This window comes from Calliphora vicina, chromosome 2 (genome assembly GCF_958450345.1).
Source record: "Calliphora vicina chromosome 2, idCalVici1.1, whole genome shotgun sequence".
Taxonomy (NCBI): domain Eukaryota; kingdom Metazoa; phylum Arthropoda; class Insecta; order Diptera; family Calliphoridae; genus Calliphora; species Calliphora vicina.
Genome location: NC_088781.1, coordinates 106,797,189 through 106,814,204, shown reverse-complemented (window position 1 = coordinate 106,814,204; position 17,016 = coordinate 106,797,189). Strand labels below are relative to the sequence as shown.

The following is a 17,016-nucleotide window of genomic DNA, read 5'->3' as shown; positions in this document are numbered from 1 at the left end:
AAATATTTGACTTTAACAGCATGCCACGCACACAATTGACAATATTATTATCGAATTTTTTGGCTACCTTAATTTAAATGTGTTTAAATTAAAATTTTTGAAATTGTAGTTAACAAAATCTTGGACTTTTGGCCGATGAAATTGAGATATGAGCCACCATGCGGCGCAGTGAACATTCTGCAGAATCTTGTTATTTTTGTCAGTCGTATCCGCTTATCATGAAGGTTAAGTATAATAAGCGAGAATGTATTACCTTCTATAGTTCCGAGACTATGAACCCTGCAGTATTACGTTCAGCAATAAACCCCAACTCACCGTCTGAAGAACTTCTACAAGCTCCAGAAGTCATTGAAGATGAATCACTTTGTACCGATACACATGTTGAAGAATATTTTATATATCAACCAGCAGTAAGCGAGTTGGGATATGCTGAACCACATTTTGTAACTCAGACCGACTTTGACGATCTTGCCAGAGATATAAATTTATCTAAAGAAAAGGCCGAAATTTTGGCATCACGACTGCATCAGTGGAAACTAGTTTCTTCTGATTTATGTGTTACATCTTCGCGAAAGCGTTTAAAAGTCAGCTCATTCGATCAATGTTTTAAGATTGACGACGAAACTGGTATTACATATGCGACTGACATACAGCAGCTCTTTGACACAATTGGAAACAATTACGATACTGCCGAATGGCGACTTTTAATAGATAGTTCCGTTAAAAGTCTTAAAGGAGTACTATTACATAATGGTAACGTGTACCCGTCAGTTCCCATTATTTATGGTACAGATATTAAATAAACTTATAAAAATATGAATATCATTCTTAAATTAATAAATTACGATGCACATCGCACAGTGGTATGAGAATAAAAAAAAAGAAAATAAATCTGTAACTTCTAAACTTACTCCGATTTTAATGAAATTTCACATGCGCATTTAATGAAATTTCACTCAGTCATGATTTCTAAACAGTTCTTTCTTTATTTGATATATACATCCATTGTTAATCCTATAAAAGAAAAATGCATAAAATCGGGGAATATTTGGAACTGCGGTCACCAAAAAACTAGAGTAGGATGGGTAAAAATGTTGAAAAATGTCAAATGCGAATATCTCCTAAGCTATAAGAGATAATTGATAGCTGTTTTATGTAGTGCTCAACGAGGAGATTTTATATCTATAATTTTTGTTTTAAATCGGAAGACAGACGAAGAAATAGGATCATTTTAAAAATTGAACATACCCAAGGTGTCCTACTTTGGGAACCCCTGGTCCCTTAACTTAAACTCGACTACACTTCCTCTTTACGCACGTGAAATCGGAGAAAGGGTTCAGAAGTTACAGATTTATTTTCCTCTTTTTTTATTCTCATACCACTGTGCATCGTTGCCTTATTTGTTGTGACCTTAAAGTGGTGACATTTGACATCAAATTTGACATTGTTTGATCAATAGAAGTATTTTAGAATATTTTTTGAAAAATGTACTTCTTTAAATCTTTAAAGTCCTTAAAAAAGTACACAGGATCACGAAATGAAAAACTGAAAACACAGTTTTTCTCCATTAAAATTATAGTTTCAGACGTATATCATCCAGTTCGAGTCTAACGAATTTTTTCTCTATTTGTCGGACGGTGTTATTAGTTTGATTTTTAAAGTAGAAATAACAAATATTCAAGCTGAAATTGGTCAACTCTTGTTTTTAACTATAGACCTATATAATATCTGAAAAACTCAGCATAAAGTTATCCAGTTTAGTCTATGATTAGCCTTTACTTAATATCTACAAAGTTATTACAAAGCAGCTGAAGAATAACCGTACTTCCTGTAGCTATTTTCTTTGTCGAATTCGATTTACAATTTATATAGCTCGAATCATTATTTATGAAAATTAGACTTAATTGAAACAAATAATTTTATCCTCATCCAGATTTATTTAAAATTGTGTTTGTCATATTAATATTTTGAAGCAATTGACCATAAATAACGTACAAATAATGCATAAAATAAACCATTTATAATCTTATTAACAATAACCAAGGCCTTGAAACGTTTATGGGTGGCTTCAGACGCTTGCGTAGGTTGATCGAAGAAATTGTATTTAACACCTCTAACAACGTTATCGAAATAACCCATGAAATCAGCATTCTTAGCATCCTTTACAATTTGATAAGTTTCACTGAAATGAAAGAAAATAAAAATAGTATTTGAATATTGTAATATAAAAATTGGACCCATTTTTTATCTCGAATAAATTTCAGTAATTTTTTTTCCATTGGCTAAGATTTTTATGTAGGTTTGGAGATTTCTTTATCGAGAAGTATATGACAAAAATCCTACTTCAGGGTACCTAACTGCTGCTCTTTTCTTCTTGCTGATAGCAAACGTCAGCCTTACTGGAATAGTGGGTATCTTAACGACATCTAGGTTAACCGAGGAATGCCGGGTATCCCTAAATAAGATTGAGAGACATTCTAGGATAACGCTTATTTGGGTCCCTGGAAACGATGGAAATCAGGGTAATTGTATATCAGACGAATTGGCCAGAAGAAAAGCGGTTATGTTCTCTATTCTGATATTTCCCATGTAAAATGTAAGATGATGAATCGACAGTGGATTATATAAGGTGTATGCATCTCATAATTGATTGTTGCAAATTATTGAAATTAACCATAAAACTAATTGTATCGTAAAGTTAAGATGTCAAACAATAATTATTTGCAGAAATTAAAGCTATTATGTCCACAGAAGTATTCGAAAACGGCGACAGAACACAATAATTTCGACTTTAAAGATTTGGACAGTTAAAATTATCCATATTCAAGGGCGTATTTTTAATATTTTCAGAATTGATATAACTTGTTGGAAATGGTATCTTGTCCAGATTCTACCTTTGTAAAGAGTTTTGTAAAAATTGTTGGCAGATTTGAAGTTTATTCATTCAAAATATATAATGTTTTTTGGCTTATCTACGCAATTTTGACTAGGATTTTAACTATTGGCACCGTTTGCCGCGGATCTAGTTTTAACATAGAATTAAAGCTTAACTTATTATCTAAAAGATATATAAAAATTAGCTGCCTTTTGGTATAAGCAAATGGCATGCAAAAAAGATGAGCAACTCAGAAATTTTAAAAAAAAAATTATAAAATTTTTTTGAATTTAGTTGACACTCAATATTAGACACGAACCGGATATATACGTCTGAAACAATAAATTAAATGGAGAAAAACTGCCTTTTCATTTTTTCATTTCGTGATCCTGTTTCCTTTTAAAAGGACTTAAAATTTTCAGAGGAGTACATTATTAAAAAAATGTTTTAAAATACTTCTGATCATCCTACTATGTCAAATTTGGTGTCAAATGATCAAGAAGAGTTGTAACATATTTCGTATTATTTTGATTTTATCCTGTAAGGATCAAAAGATGTCCTTTCATTTTGATCCTTGAATATCCTTTTAGATTTCCAATAATTTTTTTTTTAAAAAAATTTTGAGTTAAAGATCCAAATATTGAATACCACATGCCAAAATTTCATCCTTCTATCTTAACTACCTAAGTGTTAAAAAATATTTTAAATTTGAATTATTTGTTTTTTATATTTTATTTTAATATTTCATTCGAAAAAACAAAACCAGTTGTGAAAAGCAACGAAGAAGACTTTTTAATAAACAAGTAAAATGGTATAGTCGGGCAAGCCCTATGAGAGTTTTCTTTTGATATGAAACTTATTTGTGTTGAATCTTATTTGAATACACACATTTTCGGTAGTGGGCCGGCCTTATATGGGAGCTATGACTAATTATGGTCCAATCGTCACAAAATTTGGTGGGATGAATTGAGAATATATGAAACATAGTGTTGAATTTTGTTTGGATACTGACATATTTCAGAGATTTATGTATATTAATGACATTTTCGAGAATGTTGCTTATGTGGCAGCTATGGAATATTGTTGACCGATCTCACGAAATTTAGTCGTTAGAGTTCGGCTTACATAAAACTTAATTGTGCTGAATTTGGTTTGAATATGTTTATAATTAAGATATTTATGAGAGCTTAACTATTTTTAAATTTTTAAATAGGACAATTGTATGGGGGCTAGGATAAATAATGGGCGGATTCTAACCAAATTCAATAGCCTTTGTCCTTGGGGCAATATAAAGATTTGTGCCAAATTTTGTCGAATTATCTTTAAACCTGCGACCTGTAGTTTGATTACAAGGTTTACATGGATGGACGGACTGACGGACGGACATCGCTTAGTCGACTCAGAGCAGATTGGTATACTTTAAGGTGGGTGTGTTGGAACAATATTTTCGAATGTTGCAAACAACAGCCCTAACCCATTATACCTCCCCCACTATGGTGGTGTAGTTTATAAACATGCACTTTTCTTAATAAAACTTTTTTGTATTCTAATACATTTTTATATTTTAATTTGACCTTTATATATAAAGGATGAAATTTTGACATTTAGTAGAGAATATTTGGGTCTTTAAAGCGCTATTTTTTAAAATAGGAATTTATTTGCATTCTTAAAGGATATTAAAGGATAAACATTTTAAAGGACATTTTTGACATCTTTTGATGCCTACAGGATAAAATAATGATAATACAAAATATTTTACAACTCTTCTTGTTCTTTTGACATACAATTCGTAATTGTTAGAATAGCAGGAGTATTTTTAAATATTTTTTGAAAAATGTACTTCTTTGAAACATTGAAGTCCTTAAAAAGGACACAGGATCACGAAATGAAAAACTGAAAATACAGTTTTTCTCCATTAAAGTTATTGTTTCAGACGTATATCATCCGGTTCGTGTTTTTAAAAAGTTTAATAACTTCTGCAAATATAAAACAATTTTAACAAGTAATGTCTCATTTTTGTCTATAAAAAACACTGTGCAAAAAAATTTGATTTTCATAGAAAAACATTAAAATAACTATTGTTGAATTTGAAAAATTAAGAAAAAAAATGCTAAGCTTTTTATAAAAACTAACATAATTTCATGAAATATTCAGACATTTATGCCTCTCCATTATTGTTTAAAATTTCGAAATCGGTCTAAAAATGTGTGAGTTAGAGGTAGTACTATTACTTTTATACAAAAACATAAAAAAAATCAAAAATGTATTTTCAACCGTTCATAACATTTTTTTTAATAATTCGATTTTTATCATTAAAAATACGTATTATAGCCTGGAGTCCCACATCTTCAACAAAAAAAATTTTACAAAAATCATCATCCATTCAAATATTACAGATTATTGATCCGAAAATGACCAAATTTTTCCACTGTGCATTGTAGGTCCAACTTACTATGGTCTTATATACGTCGTTGCAAAGGTCTTTGAAATATCAATCATTAGATATCTATATTGTCTATATTAATGACTTAGTAATTTAGATATAGGTAAAAAATCGAGGTTGTACTGGTTTTTTCCTTATATCTCAGCCATTTGAGGACCGATTTTGCTGATTTTAAATAGGAAACTTCTCGAAAGCATGCCTGACATAAAATTGATTTCAACAGACAGACAAACTGACATGGCTTAATCAACTCCGCTATCTGTAAAGATCCAGAATATATATACTGTATAGGATCGGGAAATTATATTGTGGAAATTACAAAAGTAATGACAAGTTTATATATACCCTTCTCACGAAGGTGATGGGTATAATAATCCGAAAATAACAAGTGACTCAAAAACAACGAGCCTACTAGAAACAGGAGGTTGTGAAAATTTTTTAATAACTCATCTTAAAGCTTGGCAGTATTCCAGACCAACAATTCATTTTTAGAAGGAGACACAGTACTATCGAACAGCTACATCGCTAAACTTTCGAGACAGATGGAGTATTGTTATATCGACTTCCCTGTTTATAAGAATATTTCGCAAAAAATTTACTTACATTTCACTTTCCGGTATGTATTTCTCCAAATCTATCATATTTTTATTAATCATTTTATATTCTTTCCTGCCAAAGAAGTAGGTCGCCTTCATCGCGTACATAATACGGCGAGAATTTTTTAACATCAATGGCTCACGGCCCCTTAAACGTAAAATACTATCGATTAACAAGGCCAGCGGAATATTTTTGACAAACATCTGCAAATAAATTATATGAATAACAGAATTATATTAAGGTTATTCATTTCAAAAAAAAATGTGAAATTTCACTCTGATTTTTTTAAACTTTTACACAACAAAAACATAAACAAAATTCCACAAAAAAAATACAACTTTTTTTGGGATATTTATACCCTACACCACCATAGTGGGGAGGGTATTATGCATTTGTGCAGATGTTTTAACGCCCAAAAATATTAATCTAACACCCACCTTAAAGTATACCGATCGACTTATAATCACTTTCTGAGTCGATTAAGCGATGTCCGTCCGTCCGTCCGTCTGGTCGGCTGGCTGTCCATGTAAACCTTGTGCTCAGAGTACAGGTCGCAATTTTGAAGATATTTCTATCAAATTTGGTACATATTATTTTTTCGACCCAAGGACCAAGCCTATTGAAACTGGCTGAAATCGGTCCATTATTTCACCTAGCCCCCATACAAATGTCCTCCCGAAATTGGACTTTATCGGTCATAAATGTTTAATTTATATATGTATCTACACAAATTCCGCTCCAAATAAGTTTTATATACACAAAATTCATGTCACCAAATTTTGTTACGATCGGTCCATAATTAGTCATAGCTCCCATATAGACCCGCTTCCGAAAATCACTTTAACGTGCATAAATCGCTTAAAAATGTTGGTAAACACACAAAATTCAACATAGTTAACTTTAATATAGACATAAATCACACGACCTAATTTCATGGTAATCGGTCCATAATTGGTCATAGCCCCCATATAAGGCCCACTTCCAAAAATCACTCAAAAATATAAATTATTGAAATTTTAAAAGAAAAATTTTTTTTGCTCTTTTACTTAGTGTAGGGTATTATATGGTCGGGCTTGACCGACCATACTTTCTTACTTGTTTTTCTTGTTTTTGTGGTGTAAAAGTTTAAAAAAATCAGAGTGTAATTTTCCATTTTTTTTTTAAATAAAAAAACCCTCATTGCATTTTAATAAAATATTGTGAAATTGCCATACATTAAATGCAAAATTGTAGTAACATGATGATAACCATGGAGGTCCATAGTACCAAATGCAATTGTCCATGGGATTGTTTTTAATTGCTCGTGCATAAAATGAAATACTACGCTCCACGCTTAAATTGAAAAGATCACCACCTTCAGCACAATTTACAACTTCCATGCCATTTTGAACGGGTACTTTTCTGATTGATTACAAGAAATTATATAAGCTATAGTTTATACAATTGTTTCTTATTAATTAAATAGTAAATTTTACCGAAGTGTCTGCAAACCACGTTTGTATGCCGCCACAATTGTTAATTTAGTTACCATATCAACTGGCATACAATCCATGGATATATTAGGATTTGAGCATAGAATTGGTAAAATGCCAACACCTAAGGCCACCATACTGGCTAAGGGTCCATTCATATTATCGACCCAACCGGCAACAGGTTCTTTTATAGCATTCATTACTAAAAGCGTAAAGAAAAAACTATAAATTTAGAAGCCAATTTTTGGAATTGCCAAAGTAAACACTCACCAACTGACGGACGAAATAAACACAAGGGTAATTTGGTAGAATATTCCTCGATAATTTGTTCACTCAGATTCTTAGTAAATGTATAAGTATTGGGGTAATGCCCTGTATATCTAACAAAATAAATCAACAATATTTAACAAAAAACTTTATAAATTTGTCTCTTACTTCGAACACAAAGCATTGATAGTATTTTCATCATACGTTTCAGCTATTTTGATGGCCTTACGCCAATCCACCGGCATTTTGTAAACCTTTAAATACATTGAAAAGCCATAGCATTACAATAACTTGTCAAAACCTTAACAATATTCAGCTAAACTTACGCTCTCTTCTACAACATCCTCAAATGGATTACAGTAGGCAGTCGAACAGTGTATAAAAGCCAATAGATTTTTGAGTTTTTCCGCAATTTTCACCAGTTCCCAAGTGCCTCGAGTGTTCAGTAATATTGAACTGCGCAATGGATCATCAAATCTGAGAATATATAATAAATTTTGTAAATCATTTTCTCTTTTTCTCATATTCCATGATCACCCACTTAACATTGGCCGCCATGTGAAAAATCAGGCTGACATTTTTCAACAATTCCAGATCACTGGGTTTTATGCCTAAACCCAATTCTTGGCTGTCGCCTTGTATAGCATGCAATTTATTTAGCACCTCCGGACACTCTTCATGTATGCGATCAAATACTTTGTTCTTTTTTAACTCCTCTAAACGTTGCTGTACACCAACTGATCGCTTTCCTCTCAGCAATATGTAGAGTACTTTGACTTTTGGACAGTCGCGTAAAAGTTTATCTATCAAGGCTTTGCCCAGAAAACCTGTAAATGGAAATTTGAATTTCGATAATTTCGTAAATAGTATTATTTATAGGAATTATCGTGGTTTTTATTCACCTGTTCCACCGGTTATGAAAACTTCACGATCTGCAAAAAAGTCTGCTATAAGCATATTGGTATTGTGGTCTTTTTGTTGTTTACTGTAATGAAAGCGAAAATAAAAATAAAGTGATTTTCGTAAGTAGAGCAAAAACGATTGAATATATTTATTGCAAATCTATCAATTCTGCAGCAAAAATAAAAATTATTCGAATAAATTGGATAAATTTTCGGTTTAGATTAAAAGAAAGCCATAATATATGCGAATAAAAAATTATTCGAATAAAATTCAAATGATTTACAATTATTTTTTGACGAAAAGTACACTATTTATGAAGAGTAAAATTTGTATGATTTTTTGTAAATATATAAACGAATAAAAATTATTCGAATAAATTGCTTAAGTATTCGGTTCATGTTTGTTCGGGGAATTTATGAATAGCACAAATGCATAACAAATAAGTGGCGAATAAAATATTATTCGAATAAATTGCTGTGATATTTCAGCAATTTATTCCTATTTGAATAGAAAATGTATAAATATTAGGGTATTCATTCGACTAATGATCGTTGGATTAATCGAATAATTTTTTACGAATAATTATTCGAACAATTTAAAAATGGACATTTTCGAATAACGAATAATTCGAACAATTTTATGTAGAACAATCGAATAAAACGAATAAATGTTCATATATATTTAAATTTATTAAATTGCTTAAAATTTTTCATTATTTCAAATTTAAATAATTAATAATGACTCACAAAAATTGTATTGTTTTTGAAATTCGACAAATAACTAAAGACAACGGGACTTTCGATCACTGTAGATGAGTGTTCCGATAGCTCCTTCTAAAAAAATATATAAATATTACTGCAAGAAGTTACAATTCTAAAAACAAATCTTTCAAAATTTTTAACTTAGAACTTGAACCAATGAAATAAAAGGTACGGATTAAAATATATGTTATTTGGCTGGCGAAATATTAGAAGAATCTCAATTAATAAACAAAATTTTAACTTAGATTAAAGAGGAGTTGAATGTGATGGAGAATGTGATTTTTAAACGGTCGTCGAAATTGATATTGAGGATGACATTTATAATGATTACATTGAAATAGATGAAGGCCATGATCTTAAAATATATGTATATAAGTGATGTTATTAACCGCGTAAGTGTTACAAAATATTTAAAAATTCGAATGATAAACAAAAATATTGCAAACTAAAGTTTTGTTGCAAGAAAAGCATGGAGTTCGTCTTATACATGATTTTGAACATCGTTGAACATCTTTGTCTAACATGGAAATAAACTTTTTGCGTATTTGTAAATGCGTCAATCATGCACTGCCTGACTTCAAATTAGCCACGTTCACTGACAATGATGTCAAACTTTGGACAGATTCCCTTTATTGTGTAATTCCCCAAGACCACTTTATTAATCAAAGATTCGGCAACGTTGATAGAGCTTGATGTATAATACAATTTGTTATAAATAATTTAGAAATAGTGAATAATTAATTTACTAAATAATTAGTTATTCAATTTAAAAACCGAATTAATGAACGACATAAAAATGTTCTTAATACGTTTATATTGTATTTGAATTCAGGATCATGTCCAACTAGCTCAATTTTTTTAAAGCATAGCTCCAAAACGGAAACTAAAGGGTTTGCTAGTCAATTGTTTTGTAGATTGTTTGGGAGTTAATCTGATCAGAATATTTCTGTTGAAAATTTAATGATGGTCTTTGTTTTCGAATGTTTTTTTAACTATATCAATACTTGAATTGTTAACTTTAATGTTATTTTTTGATTCTTCGATTTTTTTAAAAAAATTTAAATTATTCGAATAATTCGATTAATTTTAAACGTGTGATTGAATTATTCGAACAAGTTAAAATCTCTTATTCGTTTTATTCGAACAAGAGAAAAATCGAACAATTCGAATACCCTACTATACATATAAAACATAAAAAATGTTTCTACTTATGTCCGTTATAGACTCTGAAACCATCCAACCGATTAGCTTCAAACCGGATTTATTATTAAGGAAATTTTCTGAAGATGGTTTTAGACGCCTAAAATCCTAAGATCCACTAAGAAGGGATTTTTGGAAATTCGAATTTTGAGGGGGTAAAACCAAACTTTATCTTAATTTATGCAAACAAATATGTGGACAGGTGTATGGTCCTTTTTGATTTTTGTACTTAAAATGGGATAAAACGGGCAAAACCCAAGTTTTAGTACTTTTTTGTATCCAATATCCAAGAAATTTAATTTAAATGGAATTGTAGTTCGTTTTACCCCTCTATTAATAAAGAATTTTTAGCGTAGTAGCACACGCTGGGCATCCGATAGTAAAGTTACAAATATGTAATCAATCCGTATTATAGAGTATACAATGTAATGAAAACTGATGTCCGGATAACCGAATAATCCGGATTAACGAGGTCCGGGTTATCAAGGTTTTACTGTATTTTTAGATTAGCATAAAGTAGCTGACATTCAAAAGGATGACATTGTCTTCTGTAAAATCGTTGTTTGAAAAAGTCAATGAGAATTTGGCTATGTCATTGTTAACGAAAATTTGCGGACTTTAATCTCATATAATGTCCTCAAGGAATATATAAGCGACAGCTCACAGTGGGGCAGATCAAAATTTTTTGGAAATAAATCTTGTATTTCTAAACATCTGGTTCGGCATAAAATTCGACGTGGGCCAACTTTTTTTAAATTTGTCATTCTAAATAACAAAGTGTAAACATACTTGTCTAAAGGTCAAAGGGAATCCCGCAATTCCAAAAATTAGAGCGAAAATCCCAAAAATGGAATTTTGGGATTACGCACATTTCCTTCGGGGCTGGTTTCCAAAATTGCTTTCAGTTTTCTGATCCCAGCTTTCGAATTTTAGAACATGTGGCCCAAGGTTGAAATGTTGATAATAAAATAGATCAAATTCCGAAGGGCGTAGGGGCGACATGTTCGAAAAATTGGGAATGACTTTTATACCAGAATGACGGAGCACATACCTTACAGAAAAGCATAAATTTGTTACATGCTCCTATTTATACCCTACACCACCATAGTAGGAAGGGTATAATGCGTTTGTGCAGATGTTTGTAACGCCCATATTAGTCTAATAACCACCTTAAAGTATACCGATCGACTTAGAATCACTTTCTGATTAAATAATGTCCGTCCGTATGTCCACGTTAACCTTGTGCACAGAGTACAGGTCGCAATTTTGAAGATATTTCGATAAAATTTGGTACATATTATTTTTTCGGCCCAAGTCACTCAAAAATATTAATTATTGAAATTTTAAAAGAAAAATGTTTTTGCTCTTTTACTTAGTGTAGGGTATTATTAAGAAAATCGATTGTATTCGGCCCAAAGTTCGCCCAATATTTTAAAAAAAGTTTACCAAGCTATGGCAAAATTTTAAAATTTCAATTTTGAAAGCATGTTTGTTTAAGACCTATATGAATACTCCTTGTCTATGCCCACGTCAAATTTTATCCCTATAGCCGTTTAGAAATGACAGATTTATTTCCAAACTATTTTTGTTCAGCCCCACTGTGCAGTTGTAGCCACGGACAACAGTGTAACAAGATGAGCACAATTTGCACAAATCTAGAGATACTTTTTGGTTAATGTCGTTGATGATTTGATCTGTCAGCCCCAAATTTCTCTTAAAGACATAACGAGCCCTTAGCGCCAAATTATAGTAAGCTACAAAACACAAATTTTACAGGAGAAGGTTTTTTTTGATTATTTTGAAATTTATACATAGAATTAAAAATGAATACTTTATAGAAAAATATGACAAAAAATGTTTTTTATTGAATTTTTGCATAGATAAAATTTTTTCGAATTGAAATTAAATTTTTATTTATAAATAGTTTTTAATGAAATTTCACAGTTATGTAGATTTTTCTATTTAAAATGGAAAAATAAAAACGAATTTTGAAATTTATTATCAGCAATCCCGCAATTCAGAAAAAAGTGTTGAAAAATTCCAAAAATGGTAATTTTTAGTTTTTTCGCTATAATATCCATACCAGGGTCGGGGTTATCGGGACCCTTTACAAAATAATTAGAAACATATTGAGCCACCTATAATCGGTTACTATATTTTGATGTCGGATACGTGATTTGAGAATTTTTGCCCTAAAATTTTATTTTATATAAAAAATAGGTTTTTTTTTGAAAGGACCTGGTCCCCTTGGTAACAACAATTTTGAAATTTGTTTTCCTTTAAAATATTTTATGAAAATTTAGCTTTCAGAAAGTATAAATTCCTTATACATCCTCTTAGAAATTTTTTTGCGATAACTTAAAAAGAAAAAAGTTCTTTTTTCCCAAAAAATTAGAGAAAAATCGCAATTTTAAAATTTTTTAAATTCCAATGCTTATAACTTTGGACTTAATCATTATGTTTAAAGAACTATTTTTCTATTTGACACATACATATTAGTCCAATAAAGGAAAACTGGAGCAAATCGGGAAATATTTGGTTACGCTGTTATCAAAAAACTGGAGTAGGGTGGGTAAAAATGTTGACAATTTAATTTTCAAATGCGATTATCTCCTAAGCTATAAGAGACAATTGATAGCTACGACGAGAAGATTCTACATGTATAATTTTATTGAAATCGGAACTCAAACCAAGAAATAATATCGTTTTAAAAATGTAACATACCCGAGGTGTTCTATTTTGAGGGCCCTTGGTCGCGCCCCTGGTGGGCCCATGTATTCCATGTTCAAAACTTAAACTCGACAACACCTCTTCTTTGCGCATGTGAAAATTCATTCAAACCAATCTAACAATTTAAAAGTTACAGATTTATTTCCCTCTTTTTTTCTGTACCACTGTGTGTCGCTTACGATAAAATTCGTTTACTGTAAAATGTAAACATTGACTTACGATAAAATCTTACCCCCTATATTTTTGATGTTATTAACAATTTTGATATTCTGAGAATGCTAAAACATCAGTCGGTCTATAAAATTTTAATTTCTGCAATAAAACAAAAATTTTAAAAATGTCGCTTACTATAATTTGGCGCTAAGAGCTCGATAAGATGTTTTGTTGTTTCTTAATATATTTTCATGAATTATTATATTGCTAGTAGTAGTATTTTATTTCATTCCATATATAAGCATGTTGTTGAAATTTGTAATTATATTTACGTATGAATTGAATTTTGAAATTCACATGTAAGCAAATGTTCTAAGCATACCAAAGTTCAAGTACGTATACGTATATATAAGTTTGTCATTCCGTTTATAATTCACTAGCGAACCTTTTAAATATAATAATTATATTCTGGTTAGAGCGACGTCGATTAAGTGATGTCCGCCTGTCTGTTGGTTGAAAAATGTATCATTAGAATTTCGTTATTGAATACACCGTCCATTGACAATTTTAACACATGAACCACACCATATACATATGAAAGCACATAATCTGTGTGTTAGAACTTCATACACAGTTTTTCATACCCTCATCGTTTATCATTTTTAAAGGACAGGCTAGCCAAAAAAGTTAGAAACCCAAGAATTGGACGCATTATTCCATAAAGATTGTTGTCCTCAGCAATTTCAAAACGTGTGAAAACAGAAGGATTCATCCAAATTCAGTATAAATGGATACCATATACCGATTTTGAATGTCCGAAATGATGTTTGAACACTATAAAAGAAAATAATTTTTGCACCGAATCATTACTTGCAATGGAAAATGGATCCACTACGATAGCGTATGAATCAGTATGCAACAGTCGAATTGACTCCAAAGCCAAATATCCATGGCGCTAAGGTAATGCTCTGTATTTTGTGGGAGTAAAAGGGTTCTATCTATTACGAGCTGCTGAAATCTGGCCAGACCATCACAGGGAACCAGTACCGAACACAACTGATGCGTTTGAAGCGAGTACTGGCCGAGAAAAGCTCAGAATATGCGGCAAGACATGAAACTGTAATATTCCATCATGACAACGCTCGGCCACTTGTTGCAATACCTGTTAAAAAGTATTCAGAATGAAGAGGTTGGGAAGTTTTCCCTCATCCGCTTTATATACCAGACTTTCCACCGTCTGACTACTCTTTGTTTCGATCGATGGTGAACGCTCTCTCTAGGATACGCTTATTTTGAAACAAAGTATGTGAAATATGCTTAATTCGTTCTTTGCCTCAAAATATGAACAGTTTTTATGGCTCGGAATCCATATCGAGCCCTTAGCGCCAAATTATCGTAAGCGACATTTTTAAAATGTTTGTTTTATTGCAGAAATTAAACTTTTATGGACCGACTGATGTTTTAGCGTTCTCAGAATATCAAAATTGTTAATAACATCAAAAATATAGGGGGTAAGATTTTATCGTAAGTCAATGCTTATATTTCACAGTAAACAAATTTTATCGTAAGCGACACACAGTGGTATAGAAAAAAAAAGAGGGAAATAAATCTGTAACTTCTAAATGTTTAGATTAGTTTGAATGAAATTTCACATGCGCAAAGAAGAAGAGTTGTCGAGTTTAAGTTCTGAACGTGGACCTCATTTGCATACCAGAGGTGCGACCAAGGGCCCTCAAAGTGGGACACCTCGGGTATGTTACATTTTTAAAACGATATTATTTTATTTTTTACGAATTATACATATAGAATCTTCTCATCGAGCACTACAAAAAACCTCGTTGTAGCTATCAATTATCTATTATAGCTTAGGAGATATTCATTGCATTTGAAAATTAAATTTTCAACATTTTTACCCATCCTACTCCAGTTTTTTGTTAACAGCGTATCCCGATTTCTCCAGTTTTCCTTTATTGGACTAAGAACACATGTATGTGTGAAATGGAAAAAGAATTGTTTAAAAGTAATGACTAAGTCCAAAGTTGTATGCATTTGAATTTAAAAAATTTTAAAAAGGCGATTTTTCGCTAATTTTTTTGGAAAAAATAACTTTTTTCTTTTTGAGTTATAGCAAAAAATTTCTAAGAGGATGTATAAGGAATTTCTACTTTCTGAAAGCTAAGTTCTCATAAAATATTTTAAATTATAACTAATTTCAAAATTGTTGTTACCGAGGGGACCAGGTCCTTTCAAAAAACACCTATTTTTTATGTAAAATAAAGTTTTAGGGCAAAAATTTCTCAAATCTCGTATCCGATATGAAAATATAATAACCGCTTATAGGTGGCTCAATATGTTTCTAATTATTTTGTAAAGGGTCCCGATAACCCCGACCCTGGTATGGATATTATAGCCAAAAAACTAAAAATTTAAATTTTTGGAATTTTTCGACACTTTTTTGGAAATTGCGGGATTTCTGATAATAAATTTCAAAATTCGTTTATATTTTTACATTTTAAATAGAAAAATCTACATAACTGTGAAATTTCATTAAAAACTATTTATAAATAAAAATTTAATTTCAATTCGAAAAATTTTTATCTATTCAAAAATTCAATAAAAAACATTTTTTGTCATATTTTTCTATAAAGTATTCCATGAATTTTTAATTGTCAAAAGTTGACAATTTAATTATATCGCATCATAACATTTTTAATTCTATGTATAAATTTCAAAATAATCAAAAAAAAACTTCTACTGTAAAATTTGTGTTTTGTCGCTTACGATAATTTGGCGCTAAGGGCTCGATATGTTGCCAGAAAGATGGAAAAAGACCATAGCTAATGGCAAATCCTTTAATAAATTTATTATTGTACAAATTTTTCAAAATTAAAACCAAAACTTTTAAAAATTCACGCAATGTTAAGTCATACAGTATTAATTTAAGATGTGATAGGACTAGCTTTCATATAAATCGGTGTAGCAAATAATGTTGATTTGTTCTACTCAGTTGATGGATATATAATAATCGACATAGACGAATATAGATAGCACTTTGACTTGTTTTATTATATTATCATTTTTTTTATATATAAATTCAAATATTTATATATTTTTAAAAAAGGAATTCTTCAATTTAAATGTATGTATTTTTATTTGTTAATTTCAATTTTATTTTATCCTGCTTCAAAACTGAATATTTTCACAAAACTTTTACAGCACAATATACAGTTTTTAAAGTATATGTAAATGTCCTTGTAAATATTTTTATTGGTTTTTTAAAAATTATGATTTTTTCTTTCATATTTACAATTTGAAAATATTGCGGCCGTTCTTGTCAAACAGTGTAATCCAACTGAAAATACATTATGAAATAATTTATTACAATAAGTTGTCCATAGTTTATGTTTTAATATTTTTTTTTTTAAACAAATTCAAATATTTTGTAGACAAATGCTAATGCACTGAACAAAATTGTTTACAAGAAATATACAATAATAATTTTGATTTGATAGCAAAAAACTGTTTGATTTAATTTAATTTCTTTGCTGTTTGTGCATTAACTTTTACAATCATTTATCGGTACATATCTAAGGTTTTGAATTTTTATACCCTTCA

General features: G+C 30.4%; 1 protein-coding gene across 1 annotated transcript; it reads right to left on the bottom strand.

Moving 5' to 3' along the window:
• Positions 1-1,923: 1,923 nt before the first annotated feature.
• LOC135952071 (putative fatty acyl-CoA reductase CG5065) lies at positions 1,924-16,748 on the bottom strand. The gene is made up of 10 exons (XM_065501860.1): positions 16,709-16,748; positions 8,557-8,639; positions 8,196-8,481; positions 7,981-8,131; positions 7,823-7,908; positions 7,658-7,767; positions 7,391-7,589; positions 7,130-7,316; positions 5,922-6,118; positions 1,924-2,182 (listed from the first exon to the last, which is right to left on the bottom strand). Exons 2-10 carry the CDS (start codon positions 8,609-8,611, stop codon positions 1,960-1,962), a joined length of 1,494 nt encoding a protein of 497 aa, XP_065357932.1. The 5' UTR covers positions 8,612-8,639; positions 16,709-16,748; the 3' UTR covers positions 1,924-1,959.
• Between the last annotated feature and the right edge of the window lie 268 nt (positions 16,749-17,016).